The sequence below is a fragment of the Procambarus clarkii genome, chromosome 48 (genome assembly GCF_040958095.1).
Source record: "Procambarus clarkii isolate CNS0578487 chromosome 48, FALCON_Pclarkii_2.0, whole genome shotgun sequence".
NCBI lineage: Eukaryota > Metazoa > Arthropoda > Malacostraca > Decapoda > Cambaridae > Procambarus > Procambarus clarkii.
The window spans coordinates 31669816-31695601 of NC_091197.1; the positions used below are offsets into that span (position 1 = coordinate 31669816).

At 44.7% G+C, this 25786-nt stretch overlaps 6 protein-coding genes across 6 annotated transcripts; all 6 read left to right on the forward strand.

Annotated features, from left to right (window-relative positions):
- Positions 1-242: 242 nt before the first annotated feature.
- On the forward strand, positions 243-3533 carry LOC138351187 (putative uncharacterized protein DDB_G0286901). The gene is made up of 3 exons (XM_069302828.1): positions 243-384; positions 2250-2499; positions 3044-3533. The coding sequence occupies exons 1-3, from the start codon at positions 243-245 to the stop codon at positions 3531-3533; spliced, it is 882 nt and encodes a 293-aa protein (XP_069158929.1).
- A 37-nt stretch (positions 3534-3570) lies between these two features.
- LOC138351188 (GATA zinc finger domain-containing protein 14-like) lies at positions 3571-4726 on the forward strand. Its single transcript, XM_069302829.1, has 2 exons — positions 3571-3796; positions 3984-4726. The coding sequence occupies exons 1-2, from the start codon at positions 3571-3573 to the stop codon at positions 4724-4726; spliced, it is 969 nt and encodes a 322-aa protein (XP_069158930.1).
- Positions 4727-4746: 20 nt separating this feature from the next.
- Positions 4747-7109, forward strand: LOC138351189 (probable serine/threonine-protein kinase clkA). The gene is made up of 4 exons (XM_069302830.1): positions 4747-5095; positions 5356-5556; positions 6225-6488; positions 6739-7109. The coding sequence occupies exons 1-4, from the start codon at positions 4747-4749 to the stop codon at positions 7107-7109; spliced, it is 1185 nt and encodes a 394-aa protein (XP_069158931.1).
- A 696-nt stretch (positions 7110-7805) lies between these two features.
- On the forward strand, positions 7806-9080 carry LOC138351190 (putative uncharacterized protein DDB_G0286901). Its single transcript, XM_069302831.1, has 3 exons — positions 7806-8040; positions 8267-8383; positions 8557-9080. The coding sequence occupies exons 1-3, from the start codon at positions 7806-7808 to the stop codon at positions 9078-9080; spliced, it is 876 nt and encodes a 291-aa protein (XP_069158932.1).
- Positions 9081-12866: 3786 nt separating this feature from the next.
- Positions 12867-14066, forward strand: LOC138351191 (uncharacterized). Its single transcript, XM_069302832.1, has 2 exons — positions 12867-12977; positions 13722-14066. Exons 1-2 carry the CDS (start codon positions 12867-12869, stop codon positions 14064-14066), a joined length of 456 nt encoding a protein of 151 aa, XP_069158933.1.
- Positions 14067-14071: 5 nt separating this feature from the next.
- Positions 14072-15100, forward strand: LOC138351192 (putative uncharacterized protein DDB_G0286901). Its single transcript, XM_069302833.1, has 2 exons — positions 14072-14413; positions 14654-15100. Exons 1-2 carry the CDS (start codon positions 14072-14074, stop codon positions 15098-15100), a joined length of 789 nt encoding a protein of 262 aa, XP_069158934.1.
- Positions 15101-25786: the final 10686 nt, after the last annotated feature.

The following is a 25786-nucleotide window of genomic DNA, read 5'->3' on the forward strand; positions in this document are numbered from 1 at the left end:
AGAGTCAGAGTGACCAAATGAAGGAGATGTTTGACCAAATTTGTGAGGATATCAGCAAGGAAATGTAGGAAATGAGGAATACACTAAGCAACCTGCATAGTGAGCTGTTAGAAGCAAATGAGGAGATAAGGAAACTCAAAAAGAACAATAATCATTAGGCTCAGCATCAGATAATCATACCAAGAAAAGATGGAAATGTATCAATGAAAGGGACTGCCACTGTACATGCAACATTTGCAGAAATGCTAAGAAAAAATCCAGATGCAATATCCACAGTGAAGGAAGTAGCCATGAAAGCAGCCACCTCACAAGAAGCAGCAAGGTGCACTAGTCAGCTGCTGGAGAGGAAAAGATCAGTGGGCATTAATGAACGGGAAGGCTCCAGTAAAACATAATGGAATGGTAAGGACATTGCGGCAGTGAGAGGGATCCTACAAGGGTTACAGATGGAACGGGTTGGAAAAAGCATAGAGATTGTTTTTCAGGCTAGGTTGGTACAACAAGGACAGCGATTGCCTGATAAAGATAGTTTTTAAAAATGAGATCTTTAAGGAGGCAATTCTAGCAAGGAAGAGTCAGCTGTTCTGTGTGAAAGGTTTACATGAAAGTATTCCTCCAGAGGGACATAATGAGGGGAAGAGAGAGTAATGACAGCAGAAGCAAGGAAGAAGTGAAGAGGGAGAGGAGAGAACCAGGGAACCAAAACCCCAAACACAACAGTCCCAGAGGGGAGTGGGGAACTTCCAACCTGCACCCCAGAAACCCCAGAATAGAGGACAACACCCTCAACTTCCAACCCATATAAACTCTTCTTACCCTGAACCCTCCCTGTCCTCATTCACATTTTCATTCAACCCTCCCTCCCCCTCACCACATACCCTCCATGTCCCCCCCTTCCCCCACACCCCATACTCTCCCTGTCTCCCCTTTTCCCTTCATCCCTTTCCTTCCCTTTCCCCCCCTTCCCTTGCCCCCCCCCTCTCCCCCAACCCTCGGCACAGAGTCCTCTGAGACCCTGTTAAACAACTCACAAATTCCCACACCTATGGAACGACTTCCTCCATCAGCAGCAAGACCAACAAGAATAGGCAGGAGAAAGTGAGTTTTATGGCAATGTATACAAATATAGATGGAATTACAAATAAATCCAGTGAACTTGGAGAATGGGCAAGAGATGAAAATCCAGATATAATAGCACTCATAGAAACAAAACTATCGAAACCCATAACAAATGCAGTGTTCCTGCAGGAATACTATTTAGTTAGGAAAGAGAGGGAAGGAAGAAATGGAGGAGGAGTAGCTCTGCTGATAAAAAGAGAATGGAGTTTTGAAGAGATGGTTATCCAGGGTTGTGAATGTTTCAGTGACTACATAACAGGTACCATAGCAATTGGGGGGACACAAAATTATAGTAGTAGTCATACATAACCCCCCCCCCCCCTCTCACCAAATAACAGAAGACCCAGACAGGAATATGACAGAAACAACATAGCCACTATTAATATAATGGAGAGAGCAGCTTCTGTCACTAGAAGGAACAGGTTCAGACTACTAATCATGGAAGACTTCAACCACGGGAAGATAAATTGGGAGACCAGAGACCCACACGGAGGCCCAGACACATGGAGAGCTAAGCTGCTGGACGTTGCAATAAGAAACTATCTAAGTCAACACATCAAGGGACCGACAAGAATGAGAGGAGAGGATGATCCAGCTATGCTTGATCTGATATTCACCATGAATGAGTCGGATAAGGGTAGATAAGTTGGAAGCCACGATGGACTATGTCATCCAAAAGTGTCAGGAGACATTAGACAGGTTTATCCTCCCCCCAAAAAAAAATAAGAACCAAAAGAAGAAACCGCGGTTTAATAGGGCAAGTATGGAAGCAAAAAACAGAAGGGTTTGGAGGAACTTCCGAAATAACAGAACAGCAGAAAGCAGAGAGAGATACCAGAGAACCAGGAATGAGAATGTCAGTGTGAGAAGAGAAGCAGAGACAGTATGAAAATAATATAGCTAACAAAGCCAAGACCGATCCTAAGCTACTCTACAGCCATATCAAGAGGAAAACAACAGTGAAAGAACAGGTGATGAAACTTAAAACGGGTGAGGACAGGTACACAGAAAATGACAAAGAGATGTGCTACTGATCAAAACAACAGCGCCATTGATCAAAACAACGGCGCCACTGATGAAAACAACTGTCCCACGTATCAAAACAATGGTGCCATTGATTATAACAAAAGGCACCACTGATCAAAACAGCAGTGCCACTGATGAAAACAACGGTTCCACTGATCAAAACAACGGTGCGACGGATGAAAACAACGAGGCCTCTTATCAAAACAACGGTGCAAATGATCAAAACAACGGTGCCACTGATCAAAATAACGGTGCAGCTGATCAAAACAACGGTGCCACTAGCCAAAACAACAATGCAACTGACCAAAACAAGGGTGCCAATGTTCAAAACAACGGCTCCACTGATGAAAACAGGTGCCACTCGTCAAAACAACAGTGCGACTGATCAAAACAACGGTGCAACAGATCAAAACAACAATGCCACTTATCAAAACAACTATGCCACTGATAAAAACAATGGTGCAACTGTTCAAAAAAACGGTGCACAGGTGAAATTAACGGTGCCATAGATCAAAATAACTGCGTCACTGATCAAAAGAACAGCGCAGATGATCAAAACAGCTGAGCCACTAATCAAAACAATGGTGCCACTGGTCAAAACAACGGTGACACGGACAAAAACAACGGTGCCACTGAAAAAGATACGGTGCCATTGATGAAAACAACGGTGCCAATGATGAAAACAACGGTGGCACTGATCCAAACAAAGGTGCCCCTGTTCAAGACAATGGCTCCACTGATGAAAACAGTGGTGCCATTCGTCGAAACATTGGTGCCACTGATTAAAACATCGGTGCATCGGATCAAAACATCGGTGCATCGGATCAAAACAACAGTGCCATTGATCAAAAAACTATGCCACTGATCGAAACAACGGTGCCACTGTTTGAAACAACAGTGCAACCGATCAAAGTAACGGTGCCAATGATCAACACAACGGTGGCACTGATCAAAACAACAGCGCCACTGATCAAAACAACGGCACCACTGATCAAAACAACTGCGCCACGTATCAAAACAATGGTGCCACTGATTATAACAAAGGCACCACTGATCAAAACAACAGTGCCACTGATCACAACAACAGCGCAACTGATCAAAACAACAGTGTCACTGATCGAAACAACGGCACCACGGATAAAAAAAACGGTGCAACAGATCAAAACAACGGTGCCACTGATCAAAACAACTGTGCTACGGATCAAAACAACGGTGATACGGATAAAAACAATGGCGTCACTAATCAAAACAACGGTGCCAATGATCAAAACAACGGTGCCACTGATCAAAACAACAGTGGCACTGATGAAAACAACGGTTCCACTGATCAAAACAACGCTGCGACGGATGAAAACAACGGCCTCTTATCAAAACAACGGTGCAACTGATAAAAACAACGGTTCCACTAATAAAAACAACGATGCGATGGATGAAAACAACGGTGCCTCTTATCAAAACAACTGTGCAACTAATCAAAACAATAGCACCAATTATCAAAATAACGGTGCAACTGATCAAAGCAACGGTGCTGCTCATCAAAATCACATAGTCAAGTTCCAAAACCACGGTGCCACTTATCAAAACAACGGTGCAACTGATCAAAACAACGGCGCCACTGATCAAAATAACATTGCTACTGATCAAAACAACGGTGCCACTGATTGAAACAACGGTGCCACTGATCAAAACCACATAGTCACAGACCAAAACAACGGTGCCACTGAACAAACTACAGTGCCGCTGATCAAAACAACGGTGCGCTTGTTCAAAACCACGGAGTCACAGACCAAAACAACGGTGCCAATGAACAAACAACAGTGCCGCTGATCAAAATAAAGGTGGCACTGATCAAAACAATGGTTCCATTGATCAAAACAACGGTGCCGCTGTTCAAAACAACGGTGCCACTGACCAAAAAAACAGTACAACTGATCAAAACAACGGTGCAACTGATGAAAATAACTGTGCCATTGATCAAAACAACAGTGCCACTGATCAAAACAACAGTGCCGCTGTTGAAAACAACGGTGCCACTGATAAAATAAACAGTACTACTGATCAAAACAACGGTGCAGCTGACGAAAACAACGGTGCCACTGATCAAAACAGCTGCGTCACTGATCAAAACAACGGTGCCAATGATCAGAACTACGGTGCTACGGATCAAAACGACGGTGCCACGGATAAAAACAACAGTGCAACTGATCAAAACAACGGTGTAACTGATCAAAACCACTGCGTCATTGATCAAAACAACGGTGCCACTGATCAAAACAATGGTGCTATGGATCAAAACAACGGTGTAACTGATAAAAACAACGGTTCCACTGATCAAAACAACGGTGCGACGGATGAAAACAACGGAACCACCTATCAAAACAACGGTGCCACTGATCAAAACAACGGCGCCACTGATGAAAATAACGGTGCTACTGATCAAAATCACGGAGTCACAGACCAAAACAACGGTGCCGCAGGTCAAACAACAGTGCCGCTGATCAAAACAATGGTGCCACTGATCAAAACAACGGTGCCGCTGTTCATAACCACGGTGCCACTGATCAAACAACAGTGCTACTAATCAAAACAACGGTGCAACTGATGAAACCATCGGTGCCATTGATCAAAACTAACTGCATCAATGATCAAAACAACAGCGCCGCTGATCAAAACACCGTTGCCACTGATCTAAACAACGGGGCAACTGATCAAAACAACTCTGCAACTGATAAAATCAACGGTGCCACGGATCAAAACAACTGCGCAACATATGAAAGTAACGAAGCCACTGATCAAAGCAACGGTGCCAATGATCAAAAGAACGGTGCTGCTGATCAAAACAATTGTGTCACTGATCAAAACAATGTAACCACTGATGTAAACAACGGTGCCGCTGATCAAAACAACGACTCCACTATGCAAAACAACGATGCCACTGATCAAAACAACGGTGCCGCTGATTAACGCGACGGCGCCTCAGATCATAACAACGGTGCTACTGATCAAAACAACGATGCTGCTGATCAAAACAACCGGGCCACAGATCAAAACAACGGCGCCACTGATCTAAACAACGGTGCCATGGATCAAAACACGGCGCCAATGATCAAAACCATGGTGCCATTGATTAAAACAACGGTGCCACTGCTCAAAACAACAGCGCCACTAATCAAAACAACCGCACCACTAATCAAAACAATGGTGTCGCAGATCAAAACTACGGTGCCACAGATCAAAACAACGGTGCGACAGATCTAAACAACGGTGCCACTGATCAAAACGACGGTGCCACTGATCAAAAGAACAGCGCCACTGATCAAACAAACGGCGCCACTGATCAAATCAACTGCTCTACGTATAAAAATATTGGTGCCACTAATCATAACAACGGCATTACTGATCAAAACAACGGTGCACCTGATCAAAACAACAGCGTCACTGATCAAAACACACATTGCTACTGATCAAAACAACGTCATCAAGGATCAAAAGAACAGTGCAACTGATAAAACAATGGCACAATTGATCAAAACAGCAGTGCCACACTTAAAAAACGGTGTGACGGATCAAAACAACACGGTGCCAATTATCAAAACAATGGTGCCCTGATCAAAACAACGGCACCACAGATCAAAACAACGTTGCTGTCGATCAAAAAAGGGTTTCGCTGATCAAAACAACGGAGCCACTGACCAAAACAACGGTGCTGCTGATCAAAACAACGATTGTACTGATCAAAACAACGGTGCCGCTGATCAAAACAACGGTACCACTGATAAAAAGGTTCCACTAATCAAAACAGCAGTGCAACCGATGAAAACAACGACACCACTGATCAAAACAACTGCGTCGCTGATCAAAGCAACAACGCTGATGAATAAAGCAACTGTGCCACTGATCAAAACAATTGTGCCTCAGATTAAACAACGGTGCCACGGATCAAAACAAGTGCGTTACAAATCAAAACATCGGAGCTACTGATCAAAACAACGGTGCCATTGTTCAAAAAACGGTGCACAGGTGAAATTAACGGTGCCACTGATCAAAATAACTGCGTCACTGATCAAACAACAGCGCAGATGATCAAAACAACTGTGCCACTAATCAAAACAATGATGCTACTAATCAAAACAACGGTGACACGAATAAAAACAACGGTGCCACTGATAAAAGATACGGTGCAACTGATGAAAACAAAGGTGCCACTGATGAAAACAATGGTGCCAGTGATGTAAACAACGGTGGCACTGATCGAAACAAACGTGGTACTGTTCAAAATTGCTCAACTGATGAAAACAGTGGTGTCATTCGTCGATACATCGGTGCCACTGATCAAAACATCGGTGCATCGGACCAAACATCGGTGGATCGGATCAAAACAACAGTGCCACTAATCAAAGCAACAATGCCACTGATCGAAACAATGGTGCCACTGTTTGAAACAACATTGCAACTGAACAAAACAATGGGGTCCATAATCAACACAATGGTGCCGATAATCAACACAACAGTGCCACTGATTAAAACAACAGCGCCACTGATCAAACAACTGCGCCAAGTATCAGAACAATATTGCCACTGATTATAACAAAGGCACCACTGATCGAAACAACAGCGCAACTGATCAAAACAACAGTGTCACTGATCGAAACAACGGCACCACGGATCAAAAGAACGGTGCAACTGATCAAAACAACTGTGCCACTGATCAAAACAACGGTGCTAATGATCAAAACAACGGTGCCACTGATCAAAACAACAGTGCAACTGATGAAAACAACAGTTCCACTGATCAAAACAACGGTGCGATGGATGAAAACAACGGTGCTTCTTATCAAAACAACGGTGCAACTGATCAAAACAACGGCGCCACAGATCAAAATAACGGTGTTACTGGTCAAAACAACGGTGCCGCTGATCAAAACAACTGTGCCATTGACCAAAATCACATAGTCACAGACTAAAACAACGGTGCCACTTATCAAAACAACAAGGCAACTGATGAAAACAACGGCGCCAGTGGTCAAAATAACGGTGCTACTTATAAAAAAACGACGCCGTTGATCAAAACAACGGTGCCGCTGATTAAAACCACGGTGATTTTGATCAAAACAACAGTGCCAATTATCAAAACAACAGTGCCGCTTTTCAAAACAACGGTGCCACTGAAAAAAACAAGAATAACACTGTTCAAAACATCGGTGCAACTGATAAACACAACGGTGCCACTGATCAAAACAACTGCGTCACTGATGAAAACAACGGTACCACTGATCAAAACAACGGTGCCACTGATCTAAACAACGGTGCTACTGATCAAAACAGCGGTGCAACTGATAAAATCAACGGTGCCACGGATCAAAACAACTGCGCAACTGATTAAAATAACGGAGCCACTGATCACAGCAACGGTGCCAATGATAAAAAATACGGTGCTGCTGATTTAAACAATAGTGCAACTGATCAAAACAAGAGTGCCACTGATCAAAATTTTACGGAGTCACTAACCAAAACAACGGTGCCACTGATCAAACAACGGTGCCACTGATCACGACAACGGTGCCACTGGTCAAAACAACAGCGTCACTGATCAAAATAACAGTGCCACCGATCGAAACAATGTCACCACGGATCATAAGAACGGTGCAACTGATAAAACAATGGCACAACAGATCAAAACAACAGTGCCACAGATAAAAAACGGTGCAACGGATCAAAACAACGGTGCCACTTACCAAACAATGGTGCCCCCAGATCAAAATACTGGCACCACTGATCAAAACAACGTTGCCACTGATGAAAACGACGGTGCCAATGATAGAAATCACGGAGTCACAGATCAAAACAACGCTGCCACTGATCAAAACAATGGTGCTGCTGATCAAAACAACGATGGTATTGATCAAAACAATAGTGCCGTTGATCAAAACAACAGTGCCACTGATAAAAAACGGTGCCACTGATCAAAACAACCGTGCAACTGATGAAAACAACGACGCCACTGAACAAAACAACTGCGTCGCTGAACAAAACAAAAGCGCCGATGATTAAAAAACAGAACAAAACAATGGTGCTTCATATCAAAACAACTGTACCACGGATCCAAACAACTGCGCTACAGATCAAAACATTGGAGCCACTGATCAAAACAACGGTGCCACTGATCAAAACAACGGTACCACTGATCAAAATAACGGTGCCACTGTTCACAACAACGGAGCCAATGATGAAAACAGAGGTGCCACTTGTCAAAACAACTTTGCCACTGATCAAAACAACAATGCAACGGATCAAAATAACAGTGTCATTCATCAAAATACCTATACCACTGATAAAAACAATGGTGCCACTTAAAAAAACGGTGACACTGATCGAAACAACGGTGCCACTGATCAAAATAACGGTGCATAGGTGAAATTAACGGTGCCACTGATATAAATAACTGCGTCACTAATCAAAACAACAGCGCACATGATCAAAACAATCAAGATACTAATCAAAACAATGGTGCCACTGATCAAAACAACAGTGACACCGATAAAAACAACGGTGCCACTGATAAAAGAAACGGTGCCACTGATCAAAACAATGGTGCCACTGATGAAAACAACGGTTACAACGATGAAATCAACGGTGCCACTGATGTAAACAAATGTGCCACTGTTCAAAACAACTGCTCCACAGTGCCATTCGTCGAATCATTGGTGCCACTGATCAAAACATCTGTGCATCGGATCAAAACATTGGTGCATCAGATCAAAACATCGGTGCATCGGATTAAAACAATAGTGCTACTAATCAAAACCACTATGCCACTGATCGAAACAACGGTGCCACTGTTTGAAACAATTGTGCAACTGATAAAAACAACGGTGCCACTGATTAACACAACGGTGACACTGATCAAAACAACGGCGCCCTGTATCAAAGAATGATGCCACTGATCAAAACATCAGTGCCACTGATCAAACATCCGCGCCACTAATCAAAACAATAATGTCACAGATCAAAACTACGGTGCCACAGATCAAAACAATCGTCGTACTGATCATAACAAAGGCACCACTGATCAAAACAGCAGTGCGACTGATCAAAACAACAGCGCAACTGATCAAAACAACAGTGTCTCAGATCGAAACAACGGCACCACGGAACAAAAGGAACGGTGCAACTGATCAAAACAACGGTGCCACTGATCAAAACAACAGTTCTGCGGATCAAAACAACAGTTCTACGGATCAAAACAACGGTGCCACAGATAAAAACAACGGTACAACTTATGAAAACAACGGTGCTAATGATCAAAACAACGGTGCCACCGATCAAAACAACAGTGTCACTTATGAAAACAACGGTTCCACTGATCAAAACAACGGTGCGACGAATGAAAACAATGGTGCAACTGATCAAAACAATTGTGCCTCATGTTACGAATCTTACTAAGATTCTGGCATTACTCTTGATTCTCATATTACGTTATTGTCTTGTTCTCTAATTAATATTGCATCCAGTTGTATGATATAAGGTTTTGTATGTTATATATATAACATAGCATGCTGTGTAGTGTGTGTGAGGCTTTTGGTGTTAGATTTCTCATGTAGTTTCTCCTTGTGGGCGGTTGACCATATTTGGATATGGCCAGTGTGTGGGAACATTGTTGTCACCGAGTGTCTATAGTTTTACCTTTATTTATTCCCATATTTGGTTGCCGTATTATTGTATGGAATGTTGTACCAGTGTTTACTACTCTTTAGTTTGACAATGTTTTGAATATTAGTGCTGCATTTTGTTATTAGAATTCCACAATGTTTATGTGGACGTTTAGTTGATTTCTGGTATGACGTTTAGTCGACGTTTGGCCTGCGGATCAAAGTGTGGGCAGTAGCGTGGCGGCTGTTGTCGAGAGGAGTTGTGTTTTAAGCTAAGTCATTGGTCACTGTTATTTTAGCCCATATAAATGTTAATTATCTGGTTAGATGATTTGAGTATTACTATTGATTAATCCATGTTCTGGTGACATTGCTCATGTCTCAATAATTAATTTCATTCTATGATATTGCATGCTGAAGAATATTTCTGGCTATTATTTATACATTTATTTGTTGTTATGTTTGTCCCCCTTAGCATAAATATATTGATCTCCATTTTATGCAGTGATGTAATTATACCCCTAGACATCTGTTGGCAAGGCCGATTTATTATCATTTCTTTACACTGCGGGGAGAAGAACCTTATCTAGTCTCAAGGGTGGTAACACCTCAGACCAAATCAACCGTGCCACTGCCAAAAAAAACAGCTCAACTGATCAAAACATCAATGTTACTGATCGAAAAAACGGCACCGCGGATCAAAAGAACGATGCAACAGATCAAAACAACGGTGCCACTGATCAAAACAACGGTGCTACTGATGAAAACAACGGTGCCACTGATCAAAACAACGGTTGCCACTGATCAAAACAACGGTGCTACTGATCAAAACATCGGCACCACGGATCAAAAGAACAGTGCAACTGATCAAAACGGCGGTGAAACTGGTTAAAACACCGCGTCACTTATCAAAACAATGGTGCCACAGATCAAAACAACAGGGCCACTTATCAAACAACGATTGCACTGAACAAACAACGGTGCGACTGATCAAAACAACGGTGCTACTTATCACATGAACGGTGCCACTGAATAAAACACGGCACCACTGATCAAATAGTGGTGCCACTGATTAAAACAATGGTGCTACTAATAAAAAAAAGATGAAACTGATCAAAACACAGTGCAATTGATCAAAATAACGGTGCCACTGATCAAAACAACGGTGCGGCTGTTCAAGAAACGGTGCCACTGATCAACACAACTGTGCTGCTGATCAAAACAACAGGGCCACATATCAAAATAACGGCGCCACTTATCTAAACAACGGTGCCTCTGATCAAAACAATGGTGCCACTGATCAAAAAACCTGTGCACTAATCAAAACAATAATGGTCACAGATCAAAACTACAGTGCAACAGATCAACTGATCGTAATAACTGTGCAATGGATCAAAACAACGGCGCCAATGATCAAAAACCACGGTGCCATTGATCAAAACAACGGTGCAACAAATCAAAACAACGGTGCCACTGATCAAAACAATGTGTGCTGCTGATGAAAACAACGATATGTACTAATCAAATCAACGGTGCCGCTTATCAAAACACGGTGCCACTGATAAAAAACGGTGCCACTTATCAAAACAACGACGCTACTGAACAAAACAACTTAACTGCGTCGCTGACCAAAACAACAGCGCCGATTATTAAAACAACTGTGCCACTGATCAAAACAATTGTGCTTCAGTTCAAATCAACCGTGCCACTGATCAAAACAACAGCGCAACCGATCAAAACAACAGTGTTTACTGATCAAAACAATGGCACCGCGGATCAAAAGAACGGTGCAACTGATCAAATCAACGGTGCCACTGATCAAAACAACGGTGCTACAGTATCAAACAACAGTGGCCACGGATAAAAACAACGGTGCAACTTATCAAAACAACAGTGCAAATGATCAAAACAACGGTGTCACTGATAAAACTAACGGTGCTACTGATCAAAACAACGGTGCCGCTGATCAAATCAACGGTGCCACAGATCAAAACCACATAGTCACAGACCAAAACATCGGTGCCACTGATCAAACAACAGTGCCGCTGATCAAAACAACGGTGCACTGATCAAAACCACAGTCATAGACCAAAAACACACGGTGCCACTGGTCAAACAACAGTGCCGCTGATCAAAATGAACGTGCCACTGATCAAAACAATGGTGCTACTAATCAAAACCACGGTGCCGCTGATCAAAACAGCGGTTCCATTGATCAAAAACAAAAGTGCCCCTAATCAAAACAACGGTGCCGCTGTTCAAAACAACGTTGCAACTGATGAAAACAACTGTGCAACTGATGACAACAACGGTGCCACTGATCAAAAACAACTGCGCAACTGATCAAAACAAACTGAGCAACTAATCAAAACAATGGACATACAGATCTAAACAACGGTGCACTGATAAAAACAACGTGCCACTTATCAAAACAATCGTGTTACTGTTCAAAATAACGGTGCCACTGTTCAAAACAATGGTACAACGGATCAAAAGAACGGTGCAACTGATCAAAACAACAATGCCACTGATCAAAACAACAGTGTCACTGTTGAAAAACAATGGTGCTATTGATCAAAACAACAGTGCCACTGATCAAAACAACACTGCAACTGATCAAACAATGGTGCCACAGATCAAAACAACGGTGCTATTGATCTTGAGATTATCTTGAGATGATTTCGGGGCTTAGTGTCCCCGCGGCCCGGTCCTCGACCAGGCCTCCACCCCCAGGAAGCAGCCCGTGACAGCTGAACTAACACCCAGGTACCTATTTACTGCTAGGTAACAGGGGCATTCAGGGTGTGAAAGAAACTTTTGCCCATTTGTTTCTGCCTCGTGCGGGAAATCGAACCCGCGCCACAGAATTACGAGTCCTGCGCGCTATCCACCAGGCTACGAGGCCCCCATCAAAACAACGGTGCCACTGATCAAAACATCGGCATCACGATTCAAAAGAATGCTTCAACTGATCAAAACAACGGTGCAACTGATTAAAACAACGGCGTCACTGATGCGACGGATCAAAAGCAACGGTGCCACTTATCAAAGAACGGTGCCATTGATCTAACAATGGTGCCACTGATAAAAACTGCACTAATGATCAATCAAAACATCGGTGGCACTGATCAAAACAATGGTGTTGCAGTGATCAAAACAGCGGTGTCAAAGATCAAAACAACGGTACCACGGATCAAAAGAACGGTGCAACTGATCATAACAACTATGCCACTGATAAAACAATTGTGTCACTGTTCAAAACAACGGTGCTATTGATCAAAACAACAGTGAAATTGATCAGGACAACAGTGCAACTGATCAAGACAACGGTGTTACTGATCAAAACAAAGATGCCTTTGATCAAAACAACGACCAACTGTTCAAAACAACGGAGCTATTGATCAAAACAACGGTGCAACTGATCAAAACATCGGCACCATGGGTCAAAAGAACAGTGCAACTGTTCAAAACAATGGTGCCAGTGATGAAAACAATGGTGCCACTGTTCCAAACGTCTTTGCCACTGATCAACAACAACGGTGCCACGGATAAAAAACAACGGTGCCAGTGATCTTGAGGTATCTTGAGATGATTTCGGGCTAAGTGTCCCCGTCGGCCCGGTCCTCGACCAGGCCTCCACCCCAGGAAGCATCCCGTGACTGCTGGCTAACTCCCAGGTACCTATTTACTGCTAGGTACAGGGGCATCAGGGTGAAAGAATTTCTGCCCATTATTTCTCGCCGGCGCCCGGGACCGAACCCGGGACCACAGGATCACGCGTCCAATGTTATGTCGCTCAGCCGCCGGCTCCCTAATGAAAACAACGGTGACACTGATCAAAACAACGGTGCCACTTATCAAAACAACAGCGCAACTGATCAAAACAACAGTGTCACTGATTGAAACAACGGCACCACGGATCAAAAGAACGGTGCAACTGATCAAAACAACGGTGCCACTGATCATAACTGTGCTACCGATCAAAACAAGAGTGCCACGGATAAAAACACCGGTACAACTGATCAAAACAACGGTGCAAGTTATCAAAACAACGGTGCCACTGATCAAAACAACAGTGCCATTGATGAAAACAACGGTTTCACTGATCAAAACAACGGTGTGACGAACGAAAACAACGGTGCCACTGATCGAATTAACGGTACCGCTGATCAAAACAATGGTGCCACAGATCAAAACCACATAGTCACAGACCAAAACAACGGTGCCACAGATAAAACAACAGTGCCACTGATCAAACAACAGTGCTGCTGATCAAAATGAAGGTGCCACTGATAAAAACAATGGTGCCACTGATCAAAACAACGTTGCCGCTGATCAAAACAACGGTTCCATTTATCAAAACAAAAGTGCCCCTGCTCAAAAACACGGTGCAGCTGTTCAAAAACAACGGTGCCACTGATCAAAACAACAGTGCCACTGATCAAAACAACGGTGCAACTGATGAAAGCAACGGTGCAACAGATGAAAACAACGGTGCCACTGATCAAAACAACTGCTTACTTATCAAAACAACGGCGCGACTGATCAAAAAAACTGCGCAACTGATCAAAACAACTGAGCAACTGATCAAAACAACTGCGAAACTGATCAAAACAACGGTGCAACTGATCAAAACAACAGGACAGTGATCAAAAACAACGGTGCAACAGATCAAAACAGTGATGCCACTGATAAAAAACTGCACTAATGATCAAAACATCGGTGGCACTGATCAAAACAATGGTGTGTCAGTGATCAAAACAGCGGTGTCAAAGATCAAAATAACGGTGACACTGATCAAAACAACGGTGCCACAGAACAAAACATCGGTGCCACTGATCAAAACAATTGTGTAACAGATCAAAACAACGGTGCCACTGATCAAAATAACGGTGCCTCTTATCAAAACCACGGTGCAACTGAATCAAAACAACGGCGCCACTGATGAAAACAACGGTGCCACTGATAAAAGTGACGGTGCCACTTATCAAAACAATCGTGCCACTGTTCAAAACAACGGTGCCACTGTTCAAAACAACGGTACCACGGATCAAAAGAACGGTGCAACTGATCAAAACAACTATGCCGCTGATCAAAACAACAGTGTCACTGTTCAAAAAAATAGTGCTATTGATCAAAACAACAGTGCCACTGATCAAAACAACAGTGCAACTGATCAAAACAACGGTGCCACAGATCAAAACAACGGTGCTATTGATCAAAACAACGGTGACACTGATCAAAACATCGGCACCACGATTCAAAGAACGGTTCAACTGATCAAAAACAACGGTGCAACTGATTAAAACAACGGCGTCACTGATCAAAACAATGGCGCCACACATCAAAACAACGATGCCGAAGATTAAAACGACGGTGCGACGGATCAAAACAGCGGTGCCACTTATCAAAACAACGATTGCACTGATCAAAACAACGGTGCGACTGATCAAAACAACGATGCGACGGATCAAAAACAACGGTGCCACTTATCAAGAGAACGGTGCCATTGATCTAAACAATGGTGCCACTGATAAAAAAAACTGCACTAATGATCAAAACATCGGTGGCATTGATCAAAACAATGGTGTGTCAGTGATCAAAACCGGTGTCAAAGATCAAAACAACTGTGACACTGATCAAAACAACGGTGCCACAGAACAAACATCGGTGCCACTGATCAAAACAATTGTGTAAACAGATCAAACAACGGCGCCACTCATCAAAATAACGGCGTCACTGATAACAACATCTGTGCCAATGTTCAAAACAACGGTACCACGGGATCAAAAGAACGGTGCAACTGATCAAAACAACTATGCCACTAATATAAACAATTGTGTCACTGTTCAAAACAACGGTGCTATTGATCAAAACAACAGTGAAATTGATCAAGACAACAGTGCAACTGATCAAAACAACGGTGTTACTGATCAAAACAAAAGGCCTTTGATCAAACAACGGGCAACTGTTCAAAAACAACGGAGCTATTGATCAAAACAACGGTGCAACTGATCAAAACATCGGCACCATGGATCAAAGAACAGTGCAACTGTTCAAAACAATGGTGCCAGTGATGAAAAACAATGGTGCCACTGTTCCAAACGTCTTTGCCACTATCAAAACAACGGTGCCACGGATAAAAACAACGGTGCCAGTGATCTTCTTGAGGTTATCTTGAGCTTATTTCGGGGCTTAATGTCCCCGCGGCCCGGTCCTTGACCAGGCCTCCACCCCCAGGAAGCAGCCGTGACAGCTGACTAACTCACAGGTACCTATTTACTGCTAGGTAACAGGGGCATCAGGTGAAAGAAAACTCTGCCCATTATTCTCGCCGGCGCCCGGGACCGAACCGGGACCACAGGATCACACGTCCAATGTTATGTCCGCTCAGCCAGTGACTCCCTGATCAAAACAACGGGGCTACAGATCAAAACAACGGTGCCACACATCAAAACAACGGTGTTCACTGATCAAAACAACGGTGCCACTGATCAAAACAACGGTACCAGTGATCAAAATAACGGTGTCACTGATCAAAACAACAGTTACCAGTGATCAAAACAACGGTGCCACTGATCAAAACAACGGGTAGAGCGTCACTCTTGCCTCGCTATCTTCTTTAAGGCACCATTGGATGCCATTTTTTCAGGAGATTTAACGATCGAATCTTTCAGAACAGTTTTCTGGTCACTGTGTGAGATATCTCTCATCGCACCTGTGTGAGATATCTCTCATCTCACCTGTGTGAGATATCTCTCATCTCACCTGTGTGAGATATCTCTCATCTCACTTGTGTGAGATATCTCTCATATTACCTGTGTGAGATATCTCACATCTCACCTGTGTGAGATATCTCTCTTCTCACCTGTGTGAGAATATCTCACATCTCACCTGTGTGAGATTATCTCTCATATTACCTGTGTGAGATATCTTACATCTCACCTGTGTGAGATATCTCTCATCTCACCTGTGTGAGATATCTCACATCTCACCTGTGTGAGATATCTCTCATATTACCTGTGTGAGATATCTCTCATCTTACCTGTGTGAGATATCTCTCATCTCACCTGTCTGAGATATCTCTTATCTCACCTGTGTGAGATATCTCTCATATTACCTGTGTGAGATATCTCTCATATTACCTGTGTGAAATATCTCTCATCTCACATGTGTGAGATATCTCTCATCTCACCTGTGTGAGATATCTCTCATATTACCTGTGTGAGATATCTCACATCTCACCTGTGTGAGATATCTCTCATCTCACCTGTGTGAGATATCTCACATCTCACCTGTGTGAGATATCTCTCATATTACCTGTGTGAGATATCTCTCATATTACCTGTGTGAGATATCTCTCATCTTACCTGTGTGAGATATCTCTCATCTCACCTGTCTGAGATATCTCTTATCTCACCTGTGTGAGATATCTCTCATATTACCTGTGTGAGATATCTCTCATATTACCTGTGTGAAATATCTCTCATCTCACATGTGTGAGATATCTCTCATCTCACCTGTGTGAGATATCTCTCATATTACCTGTGTGAGATATCTCACATCTCACCTGTGTGAGATATCTCTCATCTTACCTGGTCACTGTGTGAGGTATCTCTCATGTTGATGGTGTGTACTAGAGACCAATGTTGGTGGTGTGTACTAGAGACCAATGTTGGTGGTGTGTACTAGAGACCAATGTTGGTGGTGTGTACTAGAGACCAATGTTGGTGGTGTGTACTAGAGACCAATGTTGGTGGTGTGTACTAGAGACAATGTTGGTGGTGTGTACTAGAGACCAATGTTGGTGGTGTGTACTAGAGACCAATGTTGGTGGTGTGAACTAGAGACCAATGTTGGAGGTGTGAACTAGAGACCAATGTTGGAGGTGTGTACTAGAGACCAATGTTGGAGGTGTGAACTAGAGACCAATGTTGATGGTGTGTACTAGAGACCAATGTTGATGGTGTGTACTAGAGACCAATGTTGGTGGTGTGTACTAGAGACCAATGTTGGTGGTGTGTACTAGAGACCAATGTTGGTGGTGTGTACTAGAGACCAATGTTGGTGGTGTGTACTAGAGACCAATGTTGGTGGTGTGTACTAGAGACCAATGTTGGTGGTGTGTACTAGAGACCAATGTTGGTGGTGTGTACTAGAGACCAATGTTGATGGTGTGTACTAGAGACCAATGTTGGTGGTGTGTACTAGAGACCAATGTTGATGGTGTGTACTAGAGACCAATGTTGGTGGTGTGTACTAGCGGCCTCCAACTTGTTTAGTAACTCGTCGCTAGTTAGTTACTAGTATTATAGGTCACGGAAGTTAATAGATGCATCGATAGATAGAAGGAGGGTAAGGGGGATGTGGGGAGGGGATGGGGAAGGGGATGGGAAGGGGGGGGACTGGGAGGAGGAGGGAGGGGGTGAGTAAAACATTCCATCTTTCTGAACAAATGATAAGAGATTGTGTGTGTCTGGTTATCCCTCCCTCCCTCTCTCTCCCTCTCTCTCCCTCTCTCCCCTCCCTCCCGCTGCGCCATTGTGCTGATATTCACTGGTGCGTCTCACTCTCTTTATCTCCTTCTGTGCCTCAACTTCCCTCTTCCTCTTTCATTCTGTGTCTCACTGCTTCCTGCCTCAGTCTCCCTTGCTCTGGCGTCCTCTTCCCTCAGTCCTAGAGACACTCTAGACGTCGGGGTCAGGAAGTCTTTCTCGCAGTGGGCACCCTAGGAGCCTACTTCCGCTTCTCTTGGTCTGCAGGCCCTGGCGAGGCAGTATAGGCCTATACAAGCCCTGACGAGGCAGTATAGGCCTATACAAGCCCTGGCGAGGTAGTATAGGCCTATACAAGCCCTGGCGAGGTAGTATAGGCCTATACAAGCCCTGGCGAGGTAGTATAGGCCTATACAAGCCCTGGCGAGGTAGTATAGGCCTATACAAGCCCTGGCGAGGTAGTATAGGCCTATACAAGCCCTGGCGAGGTAGTATAGGCCTATACAAGCCCTGGCGAGGTAGTATAGGCCTATAAGGCCCTGGCGAGGTAGTATAGGCCTATACAGGCCCTGGCGAGGTAGTATAGGCCTATACAGGCCCTGGCGAGGTAGTATAGGCCTATACAGGCCATGGCGAGGTAGTATAGGCCTATACAAGCCCTGGCGAGGTAGTATAGGCCTATACAGGCCCTGGCGAGGTAGTATAGGCCTATACAGCCCTGGCGAGGTAGTATAGGCCTATACAGGCCCTGGCGAGGTAGTATAGGCCTATACAAAGCCCTAGCGAGGTAGTATAGGCCTATACAGGCCATGGCGAGGTAGTAATAGGCCTATACAAGCCCTGGCGAGGTAGTATAGGCCTATACAAGCCCTGGCGAGGTAGTATAGGCCTATACAGGCCATGGCGAGGTAGTATAGGCCTATACAAACCCTAGCGAGGTAGTATAGGCCTATACAGGCCATGGCGAGGTAGTATAGGCCTATACAAGCCCTGGCGAGGTAGTATAGGCCTGTACAGGCCCTGGCGAGGTAGTATAGGCCTATACAAGCCCTGGCGAGGTAGTATAGGCCTATACAGGCCCTGGCGAGGTAGTATAGGCCCTATACAAGCCCTGGCGAGGTAGTATAGGCCTATACAGGCCCTGGCGAGGCAGTATAGGACTATACAAGCCCTAGCGAGGCAGTATAGGCCTATACAAGCCCTGGCGAGGTAGTATAGGCATATACAGGCCATGGCGAGGTAGTATAGGCCTATACAAGCCATGGCGAGGGTAGTATAGGCCTATACAAGCCCTGGCGAGGTAGTATAGGCCTATACAGGCCATGGCGAGGTAGTATAGGCCTATACAAGCCCTAGCGAGGCAGTATAGGCCTATACAAGCCCTAGCGAGGCAGTATAGGCCTATATAGGCCCTGGCGAGGCAGTTTTTTTTTTTTTTTTTTTTTTTTTTTTTTTTTTTTTTTTTTTTTTTTTTTTTTTTTTTTTTTTTCTACCACAGGACGTGGCCACACATTTACAATGCTAACCAGCATATATACATTTTCTTCTGTCCTCCATGGACAGGGTTAGAGAAGTGTTAAACATACAAGTTCAAGGGTTTATTGAACACTCAACCACAGAAGGTGATTCGGTGCTTTTAAAATGCTAAGCTAACCTACATACGTAAATACAAGATACACAGATTTACGTACGCCCTACATAAAGTATTAGATGTGTCTTTTACATAGTGTCATTAATGTACATTCACAAAGGTGAAATGTAATTCTGATCAGCTTCCATATTTGCTTTATACCCATACATATACATACACACACACACATACACATACATATATACACACATACATGCATTCACATACATTTGTCTCATTTACCCTGACAGGGTGAGGTAGCTGATAAAGAAACTAGTGTGCAATTAAGCACTTAATCACTGAAGGTGATGAAGGTGCTTTTACAAGCTCAGGTTATATAGTTACATCACATACATACATTGTATGATTGATACATTACACGGTCAATTTTGGGATACAAGTCCAATATATCATCAAGTGTTCCAGTACTCATATAGTAACTACAGAGTTCAGCATACCTTAGCCCAGGAGGGCGAAAGTCAGTCAGTATGGGACATTCTACAATATAATGTTCAAGAGAGTGCATGTTTTCTCTTTCACAAAGTTGACACATTGTGTACTCGACATTTGGGTTTTGAGAAAGCTGCCAGATACGTCCTATATCCAGGCGTATTCTGGCCACTATAACATCACATTGCCGGGTTCTTGTTCTATTAGTCTCATATGTGAATGGTCTCCTCACGATATCTATCATAATATTTAATGCTACAACTTTCAGGTCTTTGAGAATTTGTTAGGTCGGTGAGATTTTCATTAGATATTTGTTTAAGTATTCTCTTTGTCACTGCTAATGAAACACCCATATCAATTTCTACCACTGGTTTTTCTGCAAGCTGACTTAGCAAGCATATCAACAGTGTCATGCCTTGAGATGCCAACATGTGATGGTATCCATAGGAATTTAATCTCAAATCTGTTTTCTTTGGCAGCTAAAACATTCATTCGAATATCACTGACTATTTTCTGGGTGCACTACTATGTGCGTTCAATGCCAGGGAACCAGCAGGGCAAGCTAGGAAACCAAAGAAGGCGGAAGGGTCGCCGCCAGAACAGTACCCGAACCAAGGGGTACGAACAACTGCAAAAGACCGAGACAAAGAAGCACATCACAGGACACAGGCTGAAAAACGCCCAAGAACACACGCAGAACACCCCTGCTGCAGAGGAGGCAGGAAGAAAGAGCAGAAGCACAAAAACCCCAGGAAAAAACCAGGGGTGGACAATCAGGCAGGGACAGAAAAACCCCCACGCAATCCCCAGGCACAGAGCAACAGCAAAGTGCCACACCACAATCGGACACAGGAACAAGGACACGCCACCGTGAAACACGGTACCAATGCACACATGCAGCAGCAGCAACAGGCACCACCGCAACATGCAACATGTAAATAGCAACTCCCTTCTGCAAAGGCAGAGAAACGGAGCAGGCAGACCCCAGACAGGGCCAACGGAAACACGACAAAACCCAGCAGGCCCAGAAACCTGCCCCAGGCGACCGACGGCGGAGAAACCCCGCTCGATACCTGCTGGATGGGGTACTGGGAGCTCTTTTACACCCCAAGCCCGGCCCAAGGCCAGGCTAGACCGGCCAGAGGGTGACCACCAGGCAGCTGCTAAGAGCGGCCCCGCCGGCCCACATACCCCCACAACAAGGACGGGCCGGAACTGCTATACGAAAACAGGCTAGTGTGCCCTGGAAGTCCACGGACGAACCAGCAAGAATGCTTATGCTCGCAAGTAGGTCGTGTAACAACCACAGACCTCTGATGGTAATACAGTGTTCCCCAATTGTGCCTATAGCACCACTGCACTCCACTGGTACTATCCCGCAAGTTCTACCAGATAGGCGGGACCCAAGAGCCAGAGCTCAAACCCTGCAAGCACAGCCAGGAGCCTTACCAGGTGAGTACAGAACCAACCCTACAACCCCCAAACCTCACAACATGAAAAAAGGTGGGTCCCCTGAATGACTAGCATGGGTTGGACATGCACATGAGGGGGACAGGAAGGGTTGAAAAAGGGACAGTCCACTGGTGTGCGAACGGTCTCAGTGTTCTTAAAACCAATCTTCTTCAGTTGGTCTCAGTTCCCTTAAAACCAAGTCTGGTGCCCTTGAGGAGATACCAACTTTAATTTACAAAAAAGCCTCCAGATCTTTAGCCCCTGCTATTGCTTTGCTCTTCAACAAGTCACTTGAACTCCAAACCTTCCCAGATATTCTAAAAAAAAGCGAGAGTAACGCCTGTCCACAAATGTGGTAATCTCACAGATGTTAACAACTACAGACCTATATCTATCCTGCCAAACTTGTCAAAAATTTTTGAAAAACTAATCTATAAGCAGCTTTACTCATATCTAGCCAAACTCAATATACTTAGCCTTGCCAATATGGATTCAGACCCAAACAAAGCACTAACGATGCACTTATTAGTATGCTTAACTCGATTCATACAGCTCTTGATAAAAATGAGTTCCCTGTTGGGTTGTTTGTGGACCTGCGTAAAGCTTTGACACTGTCAACCACCAAAACCTTCTTCTTAAATTACATCATTATGGTGTCAGAGGACACTCCCTACAATACCTCAAATCCTACCTTACTGACAGGCTCCAATATGTTTCTGTGAATAATACAATTTCTCCCACCCTACCCATCAACATTGGTGTTCCCAGGGCAGCATACTGGCCCTCTCCTCTTTCTCATCTACATTAATGACCTTCCAAATGCCTCCCAACACCTCAAACCAATTCTATTTGCTGACGACACAACCTTCATTTACTCCAGTCCTGATCCCCTTGCTCTAAATGCCACAGTAAATACTGAGCTAAATAAAGTCCATCTGTGGCTAACTGCCAACAAACTCACCCTTAACATTGACAAAACCTTCTATATTCTGTTTGGCAATAAATCCTCTAATCAAATAAATCTCAAAATAAACAATACCCAAATTTGTAACAAATTAGATGGCAAATTCCTTGGCATTCTCATTGACCACAAGCTTAATTTCCAGGGACACATTCTAAACATATCAAAAAACAGTTTCAAAAACTGTGGGCATTCTTTCTAAGATCAGATATTATGTACCACGCCCTGCCCTGGTGACTCTCTATTACTCCCTTATCTATCCATATCTCAACTATGGTATTTGTGCTTGGGGCTCTACTACCCAAAATCACTTACGTCCTCTAATTACTCAACACAAAGCTGCTATTAGGACAATATCCAATTCTGGCCCCAGACATCACTCGGTACCCCTACTTAAATCTCTGAATATGTTAGACATTAAGTCACTGCACATTCCCTCATGTGTATTATACATATATAAAACGCTAAACTATAATGCCAATCCTGATCTCAAAAGCTTCATAGAAGGTTGTATCCGAACCCATGAGCATCACACCAGAAATAAATACAGTTTTTGATATTCCTAGAGTACGACTTAATCAAACTAGAAATGCTCTACAAATCAAGGGGCCCAGAATGTGGAATGACCTTCCCAACCATGTTAAAGACTGTACCTCTCTCAACCAGTTTAAGTTAAAAGCGAAGCTATATCTAATAAATTCCCTGTAACCTACCTTACCCTTCTATTGTCAACCAATGTCTGTTTTTTTTCTTTAAAGAGCGCTGTTTGTCGACCATAATTGTATTTGTGCTGCTTTTTCATCTATGTTTTCATTTCTTGTTTACATTCTACTCATTATGCTCAATTAGTATTAAGCTTGTCATTTAAGTTTATCATGCCCGAAACGCTTTGCGTAATAGTGGCTTTAGGCATTGTATGTACTAGCTCTACCTATAAGTCAAACAATCCTTGTAAATATTTATTGTATGTATGTACCTTACCTAAATAAAATTGTATTGTATTGTATTGTATTGTATACAAAAATATACCTAAATAAAGACAGGTATATAAACAACACCGCATCCAGCGCCCAGCCAAAAGACGCCAGACCGCAGAAACTCACCTGGCGAACGGTGGCATAAACTTGACACGACTCAACCGTGCCCAGAAGAACCTGGGAGCACCGCCAGGTGAAGACGCCAGAGCCGGACCCTGCCGGACCCGCAGGAGAGCAGGGAGAGGCAAAGGAGGCAGCCCACACCCATGACACAGGTAAAACTGCGGCATCCTCCCTACAACTGGGAACCAGGACACCCCCGGAGCGAAGGGGCACATACCTCAGCCAGGGAGAAGACCGAGAGGCGAAGCACTGTAGCAAAAAGGGCGCAAACACCAGCACTGAAACACCGCCCAGACCAAAACAAACTACACGGCGCATGCGCATGACACGCTGGCCAAACCGCACAACCCTCTCTGCGAGAAGGCGCCAACCAGGACTACTGCACTAGAAAAGTAGCCAAAAGAGGAAGCAGGAACAATAAAACCGGCCAAATAAGCAAAGAGAGCCCAAAAAAGGAACCCAATAGGGCGACAAGTAGCCCAACAGGGCGACAAGTAGCCCAACAGAGCTACAAGTAGCCCAACCAGCCCACAAGTAGCCCAAAACGGCGACAAGGACGAGGAGCCGACAGACATTCCAATAATGCGGGAAGTAGCGAAAAACCTTCTCGAACCCTCGAGAACACAGAAGCCAACACTAGTCCTGAAGGCACACAAAAGCGCAGGTGCACCCGAGATCAGAAGTCACGTAGAACCCCATCGAACGGGGAAACATGACGAAAACACCGTCCCAAAAAAGGGTGGGAGGAAACATCCACCCACAGGACAGAACCAACCGACTCAGAGGCCAAGGAACCGAGCCCGGGGATGGGCCGACGCCCAACAGCACGTACGGCGAGTGGGGAGGAAAGACCCCACTCCGCGTAACCACAAGCCCCGCCTAGAGGGGGATAAAAACCCCCACGGGGTCCAACGGGGCCAAGGCCCCCTAAGTCAGCCCCTCCCCAGCCCCGGGAACCTACACGACAGGCTCCGGGGCCGAGCCGTTTCCCCCAAAGCCCCGGCCATACCAGAAAACCGGGGCAGCCGTGAAAACACTAAGGAAGGGAGCCAACTGGCAGACTTATACAACACGGCTGGAGGAACAGGCTCAAATGCCCCCGTCACTACCCCGGAAGGGGAATTCCCGAGACTGCCCGAGTCTCAGCACCATCAAAAACCCCGCCCCGAACCTACAGACGGTAAGGAACCGGATGCAAGCAGGCAGGGTGATCCAGGGGAAAGACAAGGGGGCGTGGATGGAACCGAAGCAACCAACACCCCCAAGTCCCAAAACGAACTAAAACGGGGCAGCCCCGGGCTCCCGGGGAGGAAACCACGAGAACGTTGCCACCACCAAGGCTCAAGTGTAACGCCCCTGCTGCCCGCACCCGCTTAGTCAGCACAACTGGGAAACCGAGCCACAACGAGCAACCAAACTCGCAGGACTCCGGGTCGAAGGTGTCACCGACCCCACAGACAGTAGACGGAGGCAAAACAGAGAGTCACCCAGAGACAAAGGGTGAGAGCAACCCTCAAACTTGCTGGAAGCGAGGGGGGGACTCTGGGGTTACATCCATCGGACCCGCGCGCCCCCAGGGGTTTCCCAGGGTCCCGAGCGTTTACTATAAGAGGACTCGCGCTCAGGTAATCCCAGGCAGGGTACTGCTAACTGGCACCCAAAGCTACCAAACAACTTTCTAAGAGCTGAACCCCTGGGACGTGTACACTCACAAGGACCTAGCAGGGGGTACCACCAGAAAATACTCAGAACACAAGGGACACAAGGGGCAAGAACGAAGGCAGACTTCCCCACCAGGTAGATAAACAAAAAGAAAAAGAAAACCCCGCAAGAGGACAGCGTACCCAAGCGGAACAGAGCCGGCCGCTATGATTGGTAAAGACAAGCTGCACAGTACCCTGCGC